At 37.7% G+C, this 22,905-nt stretch overlaps 1 protein-coding gene across 2 annotated transcripts in view; it reads left to right on the forward strand.

The window, feature by feature from the left end:
- Window positions 1–22,905, forward strand: part of Ash1l (ASH1 like histone lysine methyltransferase) — a 139,448-nt gene that overhangs the window by 28,593 nt on the left and 87,950 nt on the right. For both annotated transcript variants that reach the window (XR_006147715.1, XM_042681999.1), the window contains exon 2: window positions 3,111–3,631. Coding sequence is in view for 1 of the 2 variants with exons in the window: in XM_042681999.1 (XP_042537933.1) it covers window positions 3,212–3,631 (420 nt within the window). In the remaining variant the exon portion in view is untranslated. The remainder of the gene's footprint in view (window positions 1–3,110; window positions 3,632–22,905) is intronic.

Below are 22,905 nucleotides of genomic sequence, written 5' to 3' on the forward strand. Positions count from 1 at the left end.
ATTACAGGCGTGAGCCACCACTGCCCAACTATAAATTTCTTATTGATAACAAATGATAGTCATGTATGAGAGCTAAGTGTGGTGGTCCGTGACTATGATCCCAGCACTTAAAAGGCTGAAGCAGTCACTGTCAAATAAATAGTCTTAACTTCCTGGAGGGGTTGGGGGAGGAGGATGGGAAGCTGAAGTGGGCCCAGTGCCAGTGGCACACATCTATAAGCTTAACTACTCTGGAGGCTAAATATAGGATTACAGATATGAGCTACCAAAATCCTGCTTGGAATTTTCCCTTTATTTTTTTGGTGGGAGTCCCAAGGCTTGAGCTCAGAGCCAAAGTGCTCTCCCTGAAAGTTTTTGTTCTAGGCTGGCGCTCTACCACTTGAGCCTTAGTTCCACTTCCTGCCTGGACTGTCTGTGATCCTAAGATCTTAGCCTCTTGTAGCAAGGATTATAGGTGTGAGCAACCAGAGGCTCAGCAGGTCTTTGTATCTTTTTTTTTTGGCCAGTCTTGGGGCTTGAACTGGGCCGAGCACATCCCCTGAGCTCCTTTCGCTTGAGGCTAGCACTATACCCCTTGAGCCACTGCACCACTTCTGGCTTTTTCTGTGATTAATTGGAGATAAGAGTCTCATGGACTTTCCTGCCCCATCTGGCTTTGAACTACAATCCTCAGATCTCAGCCTCCTGAGTAGCTAGGATTACTGGCTTGAGCCACCAGCACCCAGCAGGTCTTTATACTTTTAAAGAAAGTAAATGACACAGAAGCAGAAATGAACATGATTTGTTGAGGACAGCAAAGACGTCTGGATTAACTAAATTATGGGGGATGTGTGTTGAAATATGAAAAACAAGATTGTTTTGTTGGTACTAGAAATTAAATTGAGGGCCTCAGACTTTCTGAACAAGTGCTCTACCACTTGAGTCATGTCCTCTGTCTGAATAAGTTTGAATAGTTAAAGAGTAAAGCCAGATTATTAAAAGCCTTGAATGCTGTTGTGAAACATTACGTGGTATGCTAGACAGCAATAATTGTCAAGTGAGAAAAATCTATGATTACTCATTCAGCTGTTCGTGTGATTGAATAGCGAACTAACTAAAGAATTTAGTCAATTGGCTAGTATTTGTTATTGAACTCTTGCTGTATACCAGTGGTTGGCTTAGACAGTTTACTTGCACTCTTTGTAGGAGTTGTAAAATACTTATTTGGTCTTTGTGAATCTTTTTTTGTAAAGAATAATTTTGAGGTATATATCTTAAAATATAATGTGTTTCATTTTATAGTTGGAATTTTCTAAGGAATAAGATTTTTTTCATATTTGTATATATATTAGTCTAGAATCTGGAGTCAGACAACTGCTGGAAATAGAGACAAATGAATTAATCTTCAAGATAGTGAATTATTTTGTTTTGCTTTTTATATTTGCTATAAAATCAGACTTCTGATTATATGAGAATCTAGTTTTCTGAGACTCATGAGAGAGGGAGTGGTAGATTCCACATATTATTTTTTTATTATTCCACCTATTATTTATTACAGGTGGAATGGCCACCTATAATAACATAATAAAATTTATCATGTGTGGTCTAAATATTTTATTTGCCAGTTGTCAGTGGCTCACACCTATAATCCTAGCTACTCAGGAGGCTGAGATCTGAAGATCATGGTTCAAAGCCATCCTAGACAAGAAAGTCAGACTCTTATGGCCAGAAGTAGAGCTGCGGCTTAAGTGCTAGAACCCTAGCCTTGAGCACAAAAACTCAGGAGTAGTGCCCAGGCCCTGGACCCTAGGACCTATATGTGTGAGATATATATATATATATGTGGGAAACATACCAACTATTTGCTAATGGGTGTTATAACACTTAATCATTTTTATAATTACTTAATTTGTTCTCACTAGATTGAGTAGAATTTAGAGATTATAATTTGGAACTGAATCTGTTGAATACATACTCTATTTTCAGGACATTGTATGATGCCTTGCACATAATAGATGCTCAAAAATATTTTTGAATGGATAAGTAAATGAATTCAGAGCTAAATTTACCCATTTGTGACAGATTATTTCTAAAAGTCCTAACCAATAAAGCCTGGCAGTTTTAAACAAAATGCTGGAATGCTGAAAGCAATGTAAAATGATTGAGTAAAACTGATTTTATTCAACTGAGAGGTAGAAAATTTTATTTCTTTAACATTAAGAGTTATGTATGGGGGGGGGAAGGAGAAAAAAAAAAAAGAGTTATGTATGATGATTAATACCTGTAATCCCAGCACATAGCAGTTTCTTCAGTTTCAGGTCAATCTGGGTTATGTAAACAAGCAGACCAAAAACTGGGGAAAAGGGCTGGGAATGTAATAGCGTAGTAGTAGAGTGATTGCCTAGGATACGTGAAGCCCTTGGTTTGATTCATCAGTAACACATAAACAAAAAAGCCAGAAGTGACATGGTAGCTCCAGTGGTAGAGTGCTAGTCTTGAGCAAAAGAAACTCAAGCCCCAGGACTGAACAGAAAAAACAGCTGGGCACCAGAAGCTCACACCTATAATCCTAGCTACTCAGGACCCAAGACTGGCAAAAAAAGAAAGAGAGTGAGGGAGAGAGAGGGGGTGGGAGGAGGGGAAGAAAGGAAGGAAGCAAGCAAAAAAAAAACCTGGGAAAAATTGTTAAAATATATGAAGGTTGTGTTTTTTTTTAATTTAGGTCACATTTGCTTTACCACCAGTTGCACAGGTTTTTTTCATTCTTAAAACAAGTGCATAATGATGAAGATAGACAGACAGACAGACAGACAGATAATGTCTAAACTAGCTTCAGCCTTCTAAGGGCTAGGATTATAGACATGCTGCCATATTCAACCATATCAGTAATTCTTAAATTGTGAATTGCACTATACCACATAACTTGTTTGTGATATCTATAGAATGATGAAAATTTTAATGTATTTAGAATTAAATGAATTTAAATGTCCCTGAGCTTGACTTCAATTTTATTTTAACTGTTTTTTGGGTGCTTTTTTACTTCTTTGTCCCTCTCCCCCTTATCATCCATTTCTCATGTTAATGAGTAGTTGCCTCTTTTCTGATAAATTTTTGTTATGATCTATCTGCAGAGAAAGAGATGCTGGTTGCAAGTTTTGGAAAATCCTGTTTTTTATGGAACACTGTTCTGTAAATTTTTGTAAGATTCCTGGGCAATAATATAACACTTGTGATGGACCCTAGAAATACTGCTATGTTAGGATTGGGTTCTGATTCCGAAGGTTTTTCAAGAAAGAGTCCGTCTGTCATCAATACTGGCACACTGGTCAACAAGAGAGAAGTAGAAATAGAGAACAACACAAAGGAGGAAGAGGACCTTCGAAAGTGGAATCGAGAAAGAAATATTGAAGCAGGAAAAAATGATGGTTTGACTGATGCACAGCAGCAGTTTTCAGTGAAAGAAACAAATTTTTCAGAGGGGAATTTAAAATTAAAAATTGGTCTTCAGGCTAAAAGAACTAAAAAACCTCCAAAGAACTTGGAAAATTATGTATGTCGACCTGCCATAAAAACAACTATCAAACATTCAAGGAAAGCACTTAAAAGTGGGAAGATGACAGATGAAAAAAATGAACACTGTCCTTCAAAACGGGTAAGTTTATTCTGATTTCGCTATTAATTTTTATCCCATGTTCTTCTTGGAACCTCATTCCAGAAAGGTTTTAGTTTTAAATTTTGTTTTATTTTTGCATTAATATACATTTGTAATATGAGGGGGTTTCATGGTGGTAATTCCTTGAATATTCACAGGGCACAGATTCAGCCCCTCTACCATGTTTCTATTTTCCCTTTCTTTCCCCTCTTTTGAACAGTGTTTGATGAGTTTCACCATGCTGTCCATGAAGTTTGATTTTAATTTTTGTGTTTTATTTCCAAATAATCTGTGGGATATGTCAGAGATAATAGCATAGCCATGTATTTTATGACAGATGTTTTAAATGCAGTATATTCAGATTGTTGCTCCTAATTATGACCACAAAAAATGATGAATTTGTAGAAAGGAATTCTAAATTTGAGTCTTGCCTTGCTGTTTACTAGCAGCAAGAATATATACTGATTAACAAAGGAGAAACTGAGGTTCAGTGGTATTAAACAGTAGCCGGGTATGGTGGCTTATGCCTATAATTAGAAGGTGGAGATTGGGAGGATTACAGTTCTAGGCAAGGCTGGACAAAAGATTGAGAGAACATTTCTTAGTTATTAAAAGCTGTGATTGCTAGTACATCCTGTCATCCCAGTTAGGTGAGAAACATAAATAGGAAAGTCATGGTTCAGGCCAAACTGGGCAAAAATGTGACGTCCCATTTGAAAAACAACAACACTAGGGGACTCGAAATGTGGTAGAGTGCTTGCCTAGCATGCATGAAGCCCTGGGTTAGATTCCATAGTACCACATAAACAGAAAAAGCCAGAAGTGGCACTGTGGCTTAAGTGGTAGAATGCTAGCCTTGAGCAAAAGAAGCCCAAGCCCCAGGACTGGCCCCACCCAAAAACAAAATACAATAACAACAACTGTTGGGCTCTGGTAGCTCACTTCTGTAATCCTAGCCACAAAGGAGGCTGAGATTGGAGGATCATGTTTTAAAGCCAGCACGGGTAGAAAAGTCTGAGAAACTCTTATCTCCAATTAACCACCAGAAAACCAGAAGTGGTACTGTGGCTCAAGTGGTAGAGCACTCACTTTGAGCTGAAGAGCTCAGGGACAGCCCCCAGACTCATAGTTCAATCCCCACCACCAAAAAAAAACTAAATTGTTAGGGGCATGACTTCAAGTAATACAGTGCTTGCTTAGCAGGCATGAGACCTGAGTTCAAATCCTGGTACTCCCCAAAAAAACCCAAAACACCAAAAGATGTTAAATGGGTATAGTACCACACCTGTTACCTTTAATTATAATATCCTCTCCCTCCCTGTCTATTGGAGCTTGAACTCTGGACCTCTTACTCTCCCTTGGTTCAAGGCTGGCACCCTACCAGTTGATCTCCTTATCTCACTTTGAGCCTCTTGGATTTATCTGTCCAGACTAGCTTCAAACTACAATCCTCAGATCTCAGCCTCTTGAATAGTTAGGATTATAGGTATGAGCCACTAGGGCCCAGCCCCATTTTTTATTGTCAAACAGGTAGTTTGACAGTGTTTTTCACATTATATAAAACTTATAATGCTTCAATTTTACCAACTGCTGTGGCATCCAGACGTTTTTAATAGATTCTATTCTATCCAAGATCATAGAGCTATATCAGATAATTTGGGATGATTTGTTAATAAAATTATATGAATAAATTTAAAGATTTTAAGTCAGGAACAAATGGGTACTATATCAAGTTTTGAAGAAAGTTAACTGGATAAATCTTAGGCAAATTAATTAATTTATCCTGAGCTTTATTTTCCTCATTTGTCAAGCAAAGGTATTATGTGTTTTAAAATAACATCTTGGGCAGGGAATGTGGTTTAGTGGTAGGGTGCTTACCTAGCATGCATGAGGCCCTGGGTTCGATTCCTTGGTACTACATAAACATAAAATTAATAAAATAAAATGAAAAATAACCATTAAAATAACATTTTTATTTTTTAATTCTTTTTTATTTTTTGTTTTTTTCCCAAATATTTCTTTATTGAGATTAGTAACTGCATAATTTCACAGTACTATGGTGGTTATACTTAGCTAAAGTCACAGACACATCTTAATCTTCACAATGATAATCATCATTCTAATCTACAAAGCTTATTAACTCTGCAAAATTAACAAAATAATTTTTAAAAATCCATAAACCAGCATAACTGTTTATATCTTTCAGAAACATTGGCATACTCAAGCAAATACGTGTATCTTGCATACATGTTCCCCCTCAGTTTTATTTATTAATTTTTATTAGTTGTGGGGCTTGAATTTAGGGTCTGGGCACTGTCACTGAGCTTTTTTGCTCAAGGCTGTACTGATCACTTTAGCCACAGCACTATTTCTGGTTTTCTGGTGATGAATTAGAGGTAAGAGTCTCATGGACTTTCCTTCCCAGGGCTTTCTTTGAACAGTGAGTAATCCTCAGATCTCAGCCTCCTCAGTAGCAGTTAGGATTACAGGCATGAGCCACCAGTGCCTTGCTCTTCCTCTTCAGTTTTAAAACATAAATGGTAGTGTATTATATAAACTATTCTATATCTTTTTTCTCCTATTTAACTCTGGGGATTCTTTTAGTATGATCGCTAAAATAGTTTCTTTAGTTCTTCAGAATATGAGTTATATTTTTTCAGTTGGTTACTTGTCTTTAGATATTGCTTACATGATTTTGCCATGCAAAGTATTAATTTTTTTTTACCTAAATGAATTAATAAAAATCTCTACCCTTTTTTGGATTCAGAATCTAAAGCTCAGGCCAGCTTCAAACTTCCTATGTAGTCCAGACTGACTTTAAACTCAAGCTCTTACTGCCTCAGCCTGCCAGGGGCTGGAATTACAGGCGTATGTTACCACACACAGCATAAAGCTTTAATTTCATTATTTGTAGATTTTCATGTATCATTTGAAAAAGGCTTCTTCACTCAAAGATTTCTATTTTTTGTAGATTCTCAGATTTTTTTCTTTTTTGTTATTCTCATCATTGCTATAGGCATAATTCAGGACTTTGTACAAGGTAGGAAATTGCTCTACTACTGTACATTCTCAGCATGTAGGACATTTTTTATGTTTCATTTTTAGCATACCAGTCTTTGATCCATTAGGAGTTTTGTTTTTTTTTTTTTTTGGTTGGTTGTGGGGCCTGGGCGCTGTCCCTCAGCTCTTCAGCTCAAAGCTAGCGCTCTACCACTTGAGCCACAGCACCACTTCTGACTTCTGCTTATGCGGTGCTGAGGTATCAAATGAACCCATGGCCTCATTCATTCAAGGCAAGCACTCTACCACTGAGCCACCTTCCCAGCCCTCCATTAGGAGTTTTATAGAGTATCTGAATTATAAGTCAAAATTAATCTCTTTCTGAATGTACTTATTTTCCCTAACACTTATAAAGAAGTGGTATTGTTATATTTATGTCTCTGATTAGAGATATTACTTTTTCTTTCTTTTTAATTTGTTTCTTGAGTGAATTTTGCTACATAGACCAAGTTCATGATCCTCTTGTTTCAACCTCATGAACACTGACATAACAGTCATTTACCATCTCAAAATACTATCATACACTCAGTTTTCTTATGTATTTAATTCAGTCTGATTTTCCTTTTTGTCACTTGATATTTTTATTTGCAAACATAATGGTTTTTGTATTTTTATAAATATAATCCTCATTTAAAAATATTCCTTGCATTTATCTATTAATTTATAATAGGCTTAATGTAATTTCCATGAAAACAGATTTTTTTTGGGGGGGGGGTCAGTTGTAGGGCTTGAACTCGGGGCCTAGGCACTGTTCCTGATCCCTGATTCCGTTTTTTTATGTTTTTTGTTTTTTTATTGTTTTTTTGCCGGTCCTGGAGCTTGGATTCAGGGGCTGGGCACTGAGCCATAGCACCACTTCCGGCTTTTTCTATTTATGTGGTACTTTTTCTATTTATGTGGAACCCTGGGCTTCATGCATGCTAGGCAAGCACTCTACCACTAAGCCACATTCCCAGCCCCTGTATTGTTTTGTTTGTTTTTGTCAGTCATGGGGCTTGAACTCTGGGCCTGGGTGCTGTCCCTGAGCTCCTTAGCTCCAGGCGAACGCTCGCTCTACCACATGAGCCACAGCGCTACTTCCTACTTCCAGTTTTCTGGTGGTTATTTGGAGATAAAGGTCTTATGGACTTTCCTGCCCAGGCTGGCTTTGAACCATGATTCTCAGATTTCAGCCTCCTGAGTAGCTAGGATTACAGGTGTGAGCCACTGGTACCTGCCAGAATTTTTTTTTTCTAGAATTTGTCCAGTTGATTATAAAGTTTATATTTTCTTCATCGTTATATGTTGTTAAACTTGGAGCCTAATTTGATGATGATTTCCTTCCGGAAGTGGCACTGTGGCTCAAGTGGTAGAGTGCTCACCTTGAGCTGGAGAGCTGAGGGACAGCGCCCAGGCCCAGAGTTCAAGTCCCATGACAGACCAAAAAAAAAACAAAAAATTATGTGATCGGCTGACCTGGAAAGTCCTTAGGTTTAGGAGCTTTTTTCCTAGCAGCATAAGTACCAACATTTGCCAAAAGAGCCTTTCAGAAAAGGGGTTCCCTAGCCTTTCCTAGAAAAACATATCTACCTAGATCTACTCTTTTTTTTTTTCCCCCTTTGGGTTCTCTTAGAGATTTTTCTATAAGAATGGAAGTAGTAGAAGACTGGGAAAATGTCTTAATGGTTACAAGAGTGCTTGCCTAGCATTCACAAAGCCCTGGGTTCTATTTCTTATCACCACATAAACAGAAAAAGCCAGAAATGATGCTGTGGCTCAAGTGGTAGCCTTGAGCAAAAAGAAGCACAGGGGCAGTGCCCAGGCAGAGTCCAAGCCCCAGGACTGAGAAAAAAAAAAAAGAGAGGATGGAAGTAGAAATAATAAATATTATATCTTAATGCCAGCTTAAGTTACTTTGTTGGAATTCACAGAAGGCTTTTCATGATAGATAGTTGATTAGAAATAAAAATTCCCAATTCTTTTTTGTTTTTTGGGTTTATTTTGTCGGTTGTGGGGCTTGAACTCTGGGCCTGGGCACTGTCCCTCAGCTCCTCAGCTTAAGGCTAGTGTGCTACAACTTGAGCCACAGCACCACTTCGATTTTTTCTGAATGGTTTATTGGAGCTAAGATTCTCAAGAGTCTCATAGACTTTTCTGCCTGGGCTGGCTTTGAACTGTGATCCTCAGATCTCAGCCTCCTGAATAGCTAGGATTGATTACTGGTGTGAGACACCAGTACCCGGCCCCAATTGTTTTCAGTAACAAAGCTGTTCATTCTTAATTTCTTTTTTTGGGGGGGTGGGGTGCGGAGTCCGGTCATGGGGCCTGAACTCTGGGCCTGGGTGCAGTCCCTCAGCTCTTCAGCTCAAGGCTAGCGCTCTACCACTTGAGCCACAGCGCCACTTCCGGCTTTTTTCTTTTTGCTTATGTGGTGCTGAGGAATCGAATCCAGGACCTCAATTGCATGCAAGGCAAGCGCTGTACCACTGAGCCACCTTCCCAGCCCCTCATTCTGAATTTCATAGCAGTTTTTCCTTCCTTTTTTTTTCTTTCTTATGAAGAAGTAAAAATCGTTGTGATGAATTTCCAATAAAATTATATTTTACTTACTTAGAGCTTTATGTATTTTCTGGGCCATAAATGGTTATTTTAGAAAGTGGAAGTAAAAATCATAATGTTTACTTAAACTTATCATACACTGACTTAAAAGGAACAAAGGTAGTGATACTTTCTTCTTTCTCAGCATTTAAAGAAAATTCCAGTTTTGGAATCTGCTTCATATAGGAGGTGGGGATAAATACTTCACTACCACTGTATGTTTATTACAAATTACTTCAAGTAGTATTGCTTGTTTGGTACTATATTAACTAACAAGTTGTCACTGGTAAAAACAGTGACAGTAATAATCAAATAATGATGTTATTTTAGCCCAAGATACATACATTTAATGAACATAGTGAATTATAAATAAATGTATAACCACAATTGTATTTTTCCCTTCAGAATAGCTTTCTGTTTAAAAACAAAGATTTATTGCCAACTTATTAGGTTATTTAAGAAAGAGCTTACTGAAGAAGTAATTTTGAATTTCAATAAAATAATTGTCTTGTAGAGAATTATTAAAAGTTGCATTAATCCAAATATTAGATTTGAGGTTATTAGTCTGAGATTTTGTTAAATAATTGATTAGTGTGGTTTTTAACTCTTGCTCAATATAGATGAATTTCCTTGCAATTTTTAAGTTGTTACAAATTTCAATTTTTTTGGAAAGGAGGTTGATTATGACAGGTTTTAGTGCTTTTTTTCCTTCCCATTTTTGGTAGATAGCAATGGTAAATTTGATTTCCTTCTTTTGTTGTAGAACAGAAGATTGAACTTTATAGTACTATTTTTCAGAAAAAATTAGAAGTTAATGTTGCTTTTTTGGAAGTTTATTTTAAAAATTTGTGACTACAAACAATCAGTTACAGTTTTAATGCTAAATTTTAAAAGATAACAGTGTTTGAATTTTATTTCTTAAATATATGCGTACTTAACAATAAACTTCCACCTTAATCCTAATGCAGGAGTCAAAGACACAGGAATGATACTGGTTCAGATAACTAGAGTTTGTTGAAATCCCAGAGCTGCAACAGCAGGTGGCATTAGAGATCTGGTTTAAAGATAAGGTATAGAGATTTAACTGTATAAAAGTAACAGAAAATGAGGTTGTTTGGGAGTTCAAGCCACAATTAACAAAACTCAACTCTGTCTTTTTGGTCTCTTGGAAGGAGAGAGAGAGAGTGTGTGTATGTGGTGTGTATGTGTGTCTGTCTGTCTGTCTGTCTGTGTTAACTCAACCATTTCAAAACCTAGCAGTTCCATGACTAGTAATGCAGTAATGGTAGAATACTTGCCTAGCATGCACAAGGACCTGAGTTCTATCCCCTGCACTACACATAAGCAACAACTATCATACCCCCCGACCTCCACAAGGATTCTCTTCCTATGAGTCTAGTACAATGTCTTTTATCCTTCTACAAAGTACCAAAAGATAGAAAAATATGATGATTTTATCCAGGGCCTATTTAATAATAAACTTTTTCATCTAGGTTATTGTGACTTTGTACCAGCAAATATCTACTGTCAAAAATTAAGGAAAATGTATATGATAAGAGGATGATAGTTTGCATATTAACTAAGGTTTTCCTAGAGCTACTTAATATGGATCTTACTTCAGTCTGTACTTATGGTATTTCTAAGATTTAGTTTTTATGAGTTATATTTTCTCATTGGTGAGAATATAGGTCATCAAAAGATTACAGTGTTAGCAATGGATGCTAGAAGTGAAACTTAGGTTAAGTAAAAATGTAACCACAACTTGAAACAAAACAGTTACTGACCTATTAAATTTGAACTTACTCTGCAGTACTGGTGATTGCATGTTGTGCAATTGCTCTACAATTTGAACCATACCCCACCCCCCAGCCCTCACTTTTTTTTTTTTTTAATTTTTTTTTTGGGGGGGTCCGGTTGTGGGGCCTGAACTCTGGGCCTGGGAGCTGTCCCTCAGCTCTTCAGCTCAAGGCTAGCACTCTACCACTTGAGCCACAGCGCCACTTCCAGCTTCTTTCTTTTTGCTCATGTGGTGCTGAGGAATCGAACCCAGGGCCTCAGGCATGCAAGGCAAGCGCTCTACCACTAAGCCACCTTCCCAGCCCACTTTTTTATTTTTTTAGTTGCAAAGTCCAATCTATGTGTGTGTGTGTGTGTGTGTGTGTACACACACACATATATATGTATACACACACACACACACACACACACACACACATATTTGCTTCCAATTTGGAAAACACCTCAAAGTTGTGTATATAGGCTTATAATACAAAGTTCTGCTATTAGAAAGTCTGTTTAGAAATAATGAAAACGTTTTATCACAAAAATATACACATAGATATGGTACCAGATGAGCCCAAGTGAAGCAGTTTTTCTGTTACTAATATGTGGTTCTCCTAGTACCTTATATGATACAGTTCCTTAGCTCTTAGGGAATTTGAGACTTGTTAAGTGGGAGAAAATGAGCATGTTGTCTCATTTTACTCTGGGCCTTGTGGGCTGGATACCACTTCTGGTTCTTAAACCAGCTTATAAAAGGTCTAGAATGTCAGTCAGCATTATCCCTCAGCTGCCTTTTCCACATCCACAAGCTTTCTTGACATTAGTCAAGCAAGAATGTCTGATGGTACATAGGTACCTCTTTTGTCCTGTGTTGGTGGTTTCTGTTGTATGTTTTCTCTTGATTGATTACCTCCAAAGGTGCTTGAGCTAGTTATTTAGAAGTAGAGATGAGAATATTGGGGACAGTGTCCAACTTCTCCATATAAGTAGTAATTTTGTAAATCTTCCTGGATCTTCACATTTTGGAAAAAACTTGTTTGTCCCTTTCTTTGTGTAGACCAAACAACTAAAAAGGCAGCCATGATTTTTCCTAAAGTCTTAGAAAACATGGGTGCCACTCTTTCCCCAAAATAACTTACATGATGGAAACCTATGTTTCCTTAAGTGGAGAAGCAAATCTCTTCAGTTATTGTCAGGCTTTGCTATAAAGGGTCCTTATAAGAGGAAAAGTTAAAACTAGCATAGTTTAATCAGGATAATCCTTAGTTCCTGCTTTCATTTTATAGGAACTTCTCTAATCATTTCTGCATTTGTCTGATTGAGCAGTTCAGTTTCTGTTAAGAGTAGAATGTGAGGGGTTATGGTTTGTTTGAATGGTACACATAATGAAGTATGAAGAGTGGGAGTGTTCTCATTTCAAATTGTTAATTTTGCCAGTGGAAAAAGTCATTATTGAGTTAAATTGTTAGAAGGAATAGCTTCCTTGGTCCCAGAGAATTGAATCTATTTATCACCATTTTGACTCACTAATGCTGCTTATTCACATGCTGCTTTTTATGCTTTGTTTTTTATTTCTTAATCTCAATGAGTTGTAAGTGAACTAAGTAATTGTGAGATACAGCTGCACAGAAGTGAATGAAAACTTAGAGACAGAGGCTTCAGGGATAACAAACCATAGAGCTATTATGAATGCTTATATTAAAAAAATAGTATGATGAAAGAAAAGGTACTTTATGTCTGGCCTCACTTTGTCAGTCAAAATCATTGAATGCATAGTTCTTTTTTTTTGAATTCATAGTTTTTATTTGTACAAATGACCAGATAGGGATTTGTTGGGGGGGACTATAGATGTGCTATTTTTTTTGTCTTGATTTTTCACGTTGGGAATAAAATAGGTATTAACTAAGGTTAAATAGGTTAATTTCCTTATTAATTATGGAGTTAATCTTACATTAATTTTAGTTCATCCTTATGATAAATGGACCATACTCATGTTTAATAAGAAAAGAATCTTAAGTATAACCATATGTGTTAATGCCATGATTATGTAAATCCATTATGAAGTTTATTCAGAATATAAAAGAAAAAGGAGGTACCTTTCTTTTCGATTTCCTTTCTGTGAACTAAGAGAATATAGTTCCTCACCTCAAGGAGTTTGCCCTTTACCTATCTTTTCACCTGGACAGTGATGACAAGATCTAAAAGGAATTTATTTAAGCATACCACTAGAACATGAAAAGACATGATGTATCACAAATGTGAGGGTTTAAAAACCTTTTTGTTGTTGGTGGTGGTCATGGGGCTTGTAATCAGAGCGTGGGCCCTGTCCCTGGGCTTTTTACTCAAAGGCTACCACTTTGATCCATGGTGCCACTTCTGGTTTTTTGGTGATTAATTGGGGATAAGAGTTTCATGGACTTTACTGTCCAGGCTGGCTTCAAACTACTATCCTCAGATGTCAGGCTCTTGAGTCTCTAGGATTAGGATTAGGCATGAACCAGTGGCACCTAGCTGAGTTTAACTTTTTATCAGAAAATAAATCATTTAAGTCCTAAAATTCTCCTACATTGCCTCATTCCATCCATATATCCCCTTCTTTTTCTCTATTCCTTGTCTTCCTCCCCCCACTCCCCTGTCTTTTTCCATTGCTGCTTATACCTGGGACAAATTGGCCTCTTGTGTTTTGTTGTTTTTTTTTTTGGATCTGGTTGTGGGGCCTGAACTCTGGGCCTGGTCCGCGGTCTCTCAGCTCTTCAGCTCAATGCTAGTGCTCTACCACTTGAGCCACAGCACCACTTCCGGTTTTTTTCTTTTTGCTTATGTGGTGCTGAGTAATTGAACCCAGGGCCTCAGGCACGCAAGGCAAGCGCTCTACCACTGAGCCACCTTCCCAGCCCGGCCTCTTGTGTTTGTTCCTGAAATTACCATGGCAAAAAAGAATGCTTTGCTAGTAGAAGTTCTTGTCATAATTTGTATATTATTAGCACTCTCTATTTTACTATCTTCTGAAGAATAAACTTAGGTAGTATGTTTAGGTTTACTTTTTAAATCATTTTAAAAATTACTAAATAGTTGCTGGGCATCAGTGGCTCATGCTACCTAAGGGGTTGAGATGTGAGGATCAGGTTTCCAAACCAGACTGGGTAGAAAGTCTCATCTCCAATAATTAGAGAAAACAAGTAAAAAAATAAAAATAAAAAAAAGCCGGAAGTAGAGCTGTGGCTCAAGTGGTAAAGAGCCAGCCTTGAGCAAAAAAAGCTGAGGCACAGCACCCAGATCCTGAATTCAAACCCTAGGACCGGCAAAACAATTAAGTAGTTGTACAAAGGGATTCCAGTTCAGTATGTCAATTTATGTGTAAAATGTTCTCTTCCATCATTCTCCCCCACCTTTGCATCTATCCTAATACCACCTATCCCCAAAAGTTTCATAGATCCAATTTTACATTTGTAAATTGAATATTGTGACTGTATTTGACCACCTTGTCCTCCACACTGTTTGTTCTTAATTATATGGGTATTTTTGCTTTCATATGAAATACAAATTCAAGTGCAGCAGCACTTAATGACTTTTTCCCCCCCAGTACTGGGGCTTGAACTCAGGGCCTGAGCACTGTCCCTGAGCTTCTTTAGCTCAAGGCTAGCTAGCACTCTGACACTTAAGCCACAGTGCTATTTCTGGCTTTTTCTGTTTACGTGGTACTGAGGAATTGAACCCAGGACTTCATGCATGCTAGGCAAGCACTCTACCACTAAGCCACATTTCCAGCCCAGAATGACCTCCCCTTCTCCCATTATTGTGATTTGAACTCAAGGCCTCATTTTTGCTAGGCAGGTACTATACTACTGAGCCACTTCTTTACTCTTACGCCATTTATTTTTGTGTGTATGTGCTGGTCCTGGGATTTGAACTCAGGGCCTAGGTGTTGTCTCCAAACTTTTTTTGTTCAAGGCTAGTGCTTTACCACTTAACCCTCAGCTCTACTTCTAGCCTTTGGTAATTCACAGCTGTAATCCTAGCTATCAGGAGGCTGAGATCAGAGGATCATGATTCAAAGCCAGTCTGGGCAGGAAAGTCCATGAGACTCTTACCTCCAATTAACCACCAGAAAACTGGAAGTGTTGCTATGGCTCAACGTGGTAGAACACTAACCTTGAGCAAAAGAGCCCAGGAACAGCGTCCAGGTTCTGAGTTCAAGCCCTACAGCCACATGACCAACAACAAAGAGAGTCTCATGGACTTTCCTGCCCCTACTAGCTTTGAACCATTATCCTCAGATCTCAGTCTTCTGAGTAGCAAGAATTACAGGCATGAGCCACCATTGCCTGGGTATGCTGAAATAGAATTTTGCTTCCTGAGTGCATGTCCTGGCTGCAATGTGCTTATTTTATGCTTTTCATTATAGCTAGTATAGTAAGTGTGCACCACTGCACCCAGATCTCTGTTAAGAAGAGAGAGCTTTCAACTTTGCTGCCCAGGCTAGCCTGGAATCACAATTGTTTCATTCAGCTTCCCAAATAGCTAAGCCACTTCCTGCCAAATTTTAATTAGTAATTTGCTTTTGAATAGAAAATATTTAGTTGTGTTCTATTAAAATGCTCGATTTAATTGTCTTTATGTTTGATTTTCTTTGTTTTTGTTCAGTATTTTTTCACCCCTGTTCTCAGATGTTTTGGTTTATCTATTGATTAAATTTTACAAACTAGTGGCTGGGAATGTGGCTTAGTCATAGAGTGCTTACCTAGAATGCATGAGGCCCTGGGTTCTATTCCTCAGTAACACATAAAAAATAATAATGTAATTAAAAAATTACAAACTGAAGTGTGCAACATTTTTTTGAAAATTACCCCAGATTCTTGCCCTGACACATATTTCTAATTTCTGACTTGTTTCTATAGGTAACTTATGTTTCATATAATCATTTGGGGAAAATGTATCTGTTAGATTTTTTTTCTGGAAACATTGCAATAGAAAGAAGTGTATATAATTGGGAGCTAAGAATGTGGCTTAATGGTAGAGTGCTTGTCTACCATGCATGAAGCCTTGGATTCAATTCCTCATTGTAAATAGAAAAAGCTGGAAGGGGCATCATGTCTTAAGTGGTAGAGTGCTAGCCCCTTGAGCAAAAGAAGCTCAGGCTGAGTTCAGGCCCCAGGACTGGCAAAAGAGAAAAAAGAGTATATATAGTTGACATGCAAGGTGATAAAATTATATGTCTGTTTTCCCTCTATTCCTCATTTTTATTGGGTGCTCAATAGTTTCAGTATTTGTTTCATAATAGAATATAGGACAAACTTTTCAGTGGATGTAACATAAAAAATATATACATTCCTAAGGCATATCATTGTTATTACTTTTTCAATATTTTCTAGTAAGTAAATCACTTTTAGTTTGTCTTCCTTTTTTGTTATTGCATCCACAGAACATCTTACTAAGCTTCCCCTTGTTGAGGCACTCCTTTTTAACATCTAATTATGGCTACCCCTTCCTATTTCATTAATGTAAGCATATGATATGTTAATTTCAATTGTTCTTACTATATTATGAATAATTAAATACTGATTTTCTACTTTCAACAGTTATTTTGTAACTGAAATACTGTGATATAATTATTGACTAACTACACAACTGGAGGATGTAAACAAAGTATCCTATTTATGTTATTCCCAAATCATTCATGGTCTTTACCCTATTTCTTCTCTTGTTTTATTCAGTGAAATGACAGTTTAATTTTTTCTTGATTTTTAGTCTATTGTTATGAGATATGAAGCACAGATATTTGTATACAATCAATCAAAAAAGTGGTTTGAATTTAGCATCCTATTCGGTTGAACATGTACATCTTTATGTCTAAATATCTGATGTGGAAGACACAGATGTAGCTACTGGTCTTTTAATGATTTATTTCTCTTTTTAATAATATTTCTTGATATATCCAGATTAAGGGTGATCATTCTGGATAAACATGATTTATGGTAGAGTCTTTTCTGACATTTCTGAATTGACATTTTGCTTTTAAATAATTTTTACAGTCTGTAAAAATACCTTTGGAGCATGACTCAGGAGTCTGGAACAGGAAGATGATGAGAGGGAAGCTAGCCTGGGCTATGCAGTGACTTAGAGGCAAGCCTGAGCCGCATATAGCATGACAGTGTTATCAAGAAAGAAAAATATTGGGCTGTAGTTGCCTGAATCCTTTTTTGATTCTCAAGTTTTTGTTAGAACTCATAACAGAAATCATTGTGAAAGAGACTAGGAAAAAAAAGGATAGGTAGATTAACAAAAGAAAAAATTTGTTTTGTTTTTTGTTGTTTGGCTTTTTGAGACAAGATCATGTTCCATAATCCATGCTGTCCTCAAACTTGAGACACTCCTAACTCAGCCTCCATAGTGGGGGTGTATACCATCATGTCTGACTTGGGTTGGTTTTTGGAAAAAATGAACAAAATTGACAGACCTTTAGGTAGACTACAAAGATAAGACTCAAATCACAGATGAAAAAGGAGACTTTTCAACTGACATTACAGAAATACAGAGCTTTTTCATCATGAGCACCAGTTATCAGACACATGGGCAGGATTAAACTTTATAAGAAATTCAAATAATGCAGTTGCAATATAAAATGCAGTAATTGTTTCTGAAATAACTAAAGACTTAAAAGAACAGTGAACTTGAAAGATAAGAATAAACCTGTAGCTGGGCACCTATGGCTCATACCTATATATAATCCTAGCCATTCAGGAAGTTAGGATCTAAGAATCATGGTTCAAAACCAGTCCCAATAGAAAAGTCTGTGGGGCTTGAACTCTGGGCTTGGGCACTGTCCCTGCACTCTTCAGCTCAAGGCGAGCGCTCTACTGCTTTGAGCCACAGCGCCACTTCTGGTTTTCTTGTGGTTTATTGAAGATAAGAAACTCACGGACTTTCCTGCCTGGGCTGTCTTTGAACCAGGATCCTCAGCTCTTAGCTTCCTGAGTAGCTAGGATTACAGGTGTGAACCACCGGGCCGGCTCTGTGAGACTTTATCTCCCAACTAACCATCAAAGGCCAGAAGTAAAAGTATGGCTCAAGTATAGCACTCAGGCCCTGAATTCAAGCCCCAGAACCAGTGAGGGAGGAGGGGAGGGGAGGAGGAGATATATATAGAAAATGACCAGGCAGATTATCAAAACATACCAATGAAATGGTTTTTTTGTTGGGTTGGTTTTTTTTATCCTGGGCCTGGACACTGTCCTGAGCTCCTTTTGCTCAAGGCCTACATTCTACCATTTGAGTCACAGTGCTACTTACGGCTTTTTCTTTGATTAATTAGAGATAAGAGTCTTATGGACTTTTCTACCTGGGCTGGCTTTGATCCTCAGATCTCAGCCTCCTAAATAGCTAGGCTTATAGGTGTGAGCCACAAGCACCTACTGAAATGTATTTTCTAGAAATAATGAAAAACTCTTATTTTCTTGGTGGTAAATGCATGTATTGAAATTTAAAACCTCAGTTAAAATTCATTCACCAACAAAGCTCTGGAGAAAAATTGAAGTGGAAAGTAGCATTGACAAAATTGCATAAAATATAGCAGAACTAAAGAAAACAGAGAAAGAATAGAATGACAGTGGAAATAGGATATAAAAAGGATAATTCTAAAGAAATTATTCAGGAAAGAAAGGTTCTGAAGGATTGGTAAAAGTTTATTACTAATTACATCTTAGTGAATTTGTAGAATTTCGGAAACAAAAATACCTTTATTTTATTTTATTTTTTATTTTTGCTGGTCATGGGGCTTGAACTCTGAGCCTGGATGCTGTCCCAGCGCTTCTTTTCCTAAGGGCAGGCATTCTACTACTTGAGCCACAGCTCTACTTCCAGCTTTTTTTTAGTAGATTCATTGGCGACAAGAGTCTCTCAGACTTTGTTCCCCTGGCTGGCTTCGAACCTTGATCTTTAGATCTCAGCCTCCTAAGTAGTTAGGATTACAGGAGTGAGCCACCAATGCCCAAATGCACAAAAATATCTTAAAGTGAGAATTAGAGAACGGAATGACAGTTGAGTCATTATTAGCCTTTCTCAACAGCAACTAAAGGAAAGTTAGGAAATCAAAGAGGATATAGGATAGCTCAGTAGATTACTTTCCTAGAACATGTGCACAGCCTTCATTTGATCCCTAACATTGCCAAAAATTAAAACAGGTTGTAACATCAAAATGCCAAAAAGAGTGAGTTCACACCTGTAATCCTTGCTACTTGGAAATCTGAAAATAGGAGAATTAAAGTTCAAGACCACCTAGGGAAGAAAAGTTTCTGAGACTACTTCTCAACCCACAGAGGGTACTTGTCATCCTGTGCTATGTGGGAGAGTGAGATTGGGAAGATCACAGTTCCAGACCAGCCTAGGCAGAAACACATGACACTCAAGGAAGTTGGAGTGATAACATGCACTTATTACACTGGCTCAGTGAGAAGCTTCAAGTAAACAAATTGTGGTCAAAATGTGATCCTGAACTGAGGAATCAAGACCTTATCTCAAAAATAATCACTGCAGCTGGGCACTGGGCACTGGTGGCTCACGCCTGTAATCCTAGCTACTCAAGAGGCTAAGATCTGAGGATCACGATTCAAAGCTGGTTCAAAGCCAGCCCGTGCAGGAAAACTCCCTGAGACTCTTATCTCCAATAAACCACTCAGAAAACAGGAAGGAGCACTGTGGCTCAAGTGGTAGAGCAGTAGCCTTCAGCACTAGCTGAAGAGCTGGGGGACAGCACCCAGGCCCAGAGTTTCAGGCCCCACGACTGACCAAAAAAGAAAGAAAAGGCAAGATGAGAAACTTGGCAGACTTTTGTCTAAATTGATATGCAAATAAGTATGAAAGCCTTGCCAGAACTGATGTTTTTTTAAAAAAAAATTTACTAAGTGTAAGTACAGAAACTAAAGAAAACTTTAGCTGATTTGTCATCAGAAAATAATAGTGAAATCTCAAAAAAAAAAAAGATGACTGGCCTCCCCCCCAAAATCTTGTAAATAACTTTAATTCTACAAAATCTTCAGCAACTAGATAACTCCAAAGTTACACAAAACCCTAAAATAATCCCCCCCCCCCCCCCCAACTTTGGCTTTTAAGTTGTTTACCTGGGTATTTTTGCAATGGTAAGAGAAAGCTGGATACGACACCTATTAATACATTAATTCTAGTAGCTCGTGAACACTGACCACTGATTCAGTATACAACTTTATTCTCTTCTTGTATATGATAAGTCTGGACAGAATTCTGCAAATAACATACTGATTTAGAAAACTTTATCAGTCAACTATTTTTGCATATGTACATATGAGTGTACATATGAGATATGATGAAAATTATTTAGGTTTTTTTTCTTTCTTTCTTTCTTTCTTTTTTTTGTTCCAGTCTTGGGGCCTGAACTCTGGGCCTGGGCGCTGTCCCTCAGCTCTAGGCTAGCGTTCTACTACTTGAGCCACAGCACCATTTCCAGCTTTTTTCTTTTTGCTTATGTGGTGCTGAGGAATCGAACCCAGGGCCTCAGGCATGTAAGGCAAGTGCTCTACCACTGAGCCACCTTCCAGCCCCTTCTTTCATTTTTTGAGTCAAGGATTTTATATCATATAGCCTAACTGGCCTTGAACTCATCATCCCAAGTGATTGTAGATATGAACCACCACATTCAGCCTGATTATATATTAGTAGAAGAATATGTTTTAACATTAACCTGAATTCTTCAATAAAAAAGGAAATTTGTCCAATTAAGCTTTTAAGTGAGGGCTGGGAAGGTGGCATGAGGCCCTAGGTTTGATTCTTCAGTACCACATAAATAGAAAAAGCTGGAAGTGGCCCTGAGGCTCAAGTGGTGGAGCTCTAGCCTTGAGCACAGACAGGCTCAGGGCCAGTGCCCAGGCCCTGAGTTCAAGCCCCAGAACTGGCAAAAAAATTTTTAAAAATTAAGCTTTTTAAGTGAAATAAATATCACTAAATATTTATAATTCTATCTATATTCCTAAAAACTGGCTGTGAAGCTTATTTTGGCCTCAAACATATTCTACCTCAGTACTGGAAATAATAAGCATGTACTACCAGACTTCCTTCAATATTTCACAATTGGATAATTACAGAGATGGGTTTATAACCTTGAATAAAATGGTGTCTCTATAGGACTCTGTAGTTTATAGTAAAAGATAAATTTTATCACTAAAAATGATGGATATTTGTTTTTGAATTGTGATATAATTAAGTGCAACAACATTACTATGCTTCTATTAACTCAACAAGTATGTATATCTACATACATATAAAATAATGTTAACCTTTACTCATACTTGGCATAATCTGATTATTTTCCCACATTTAATTTATATCACCAGCCCTCTTGCTTTTATTACTTCAGCTAAGGTCTCATGTATTTGTCTAGTCTAGGAACAGTCCATTTACCTCTGCTCAAGTAGCTAGAATTATTGCTATGGAACTTCACAAAGGTCCCATGTTTTATTTTTTTCCCTAAGGTTTTTAAGTGATATTTTTGGTATGACTAATTATTGAAATTCTCAAAATGAACTAGATGTTGTAACAGCTGACCACTTGGGCGTATGTGTTTTTCCTTCAACAGAATTCATGCCTAAATCTGATATATGTATATTTAAATATAATAGGACATATATTATCAATTTTTCACATATTTATAATGTATACATAGTCCTTTTTATTTTGACACAGAGCTAAGTGACCATATATAAGCCAGATTTTGTTTTCTTTTTCCCCAGTTGGGGCTTGAACTAAGGGCCTAGGCTCTGTCCCTGAGCCTCTCTGTGCTCAAGGCTGGCACTCTACCACTTGAGCCACAGCACCACTCTGGCTTTTTCTGTTTATGTAGTACTGAGGAATTAAACCCAAGACTTCATGCATGCTAGGCAAGCACTCTACAACTAAGCCACATTCTCAGCCTATAGCCCTATTTTAAAAGAGCACTATAAAGCCAGGCACCTGTGGCTCATGCCTATAATCCTAGCTACTCTAGAGGCTGAGATCTGAGGATTGCAGTTAAAGCCAGCCCAGGCAGGAAAGTCCGTGAGACTCTTTATCTCCCACCAGAATACCGGAAGTAGTGGTAGAGCAGTAGCCTTGAACTGAAGATCTCAGTGACAGCACCCAGGCCAGAGTTCAAGCCCCACAACAAACCAAAAAAAAAAAAAGACTATAACTGAGAATGAGTTAAATGACTACAAGTAGGTCAAAATTTGTCTTGCATTAGTTTGAACTTATTTAAATCAGTGAAGCTTTTTTTCTGGAAGGAGGACTATAGGTTAAAAAAAAAATTTTTTTTTGGTTGGTCATAGGGCTTGAACTCAGCCTGAGTGCTGTCCCTCAGCTCTTAAGCTCAAGGTGAGCGCTTTACCACTTGAGCCACAGTGTCACTTCCAGTTTTCTGGTGGCTTATTGGAGTAAGAGTTTTACAGCCTTTCCTGCCCAGGCTGGCTTTAAACTGTGATCCTCAGATCTCAGCCTCCCGAGTAGCTAGGATTACAGGTGGGACTCACTGTTGCCACCAGCAATTGGTAAAATTTTTGCTGTAGCTAAAAATATTTCTTTTCAGAAGCAAAACATTTGTATGTTAATGCATGTTTAGTGAGTTAAGAGTAAGATGATAACTGGGTGCCCCAGTGACTCAACTAGCTATTCAGGAGGTTAAGATCTCAGAATCACAGTTTGAAGCCAGATTGGGCAAAAAAGTCTCAAGACTGTCTTTACTTAACCAGCAAAAAGATGGTCTGGAAGTATGACTCAAGTAATAGAGTACCAGTTAGTGAGTAAAAAAAGTTAAGGCTGGGTGCCTAGATGAAGTGGTTAGAAGGGCAAGCCCT

This window comes from Dipodomys spectabilis, unplaced genomic scaffold (assembly GCF_019054845.1).
Source record: "Dipodomys spectabilis isolate Male_0828 unplaced genomic scaffold, ASM1905484v1 ptg000069l, whole genome shotgun sequence".
In the NCBI taxonomy this organism is placed as follows: Eukaryota; Metazoa; Chordata; class Mammalia; order Rodentia; family Heteromyidae; genus Dipodomys; species Dipodomys spectabilis.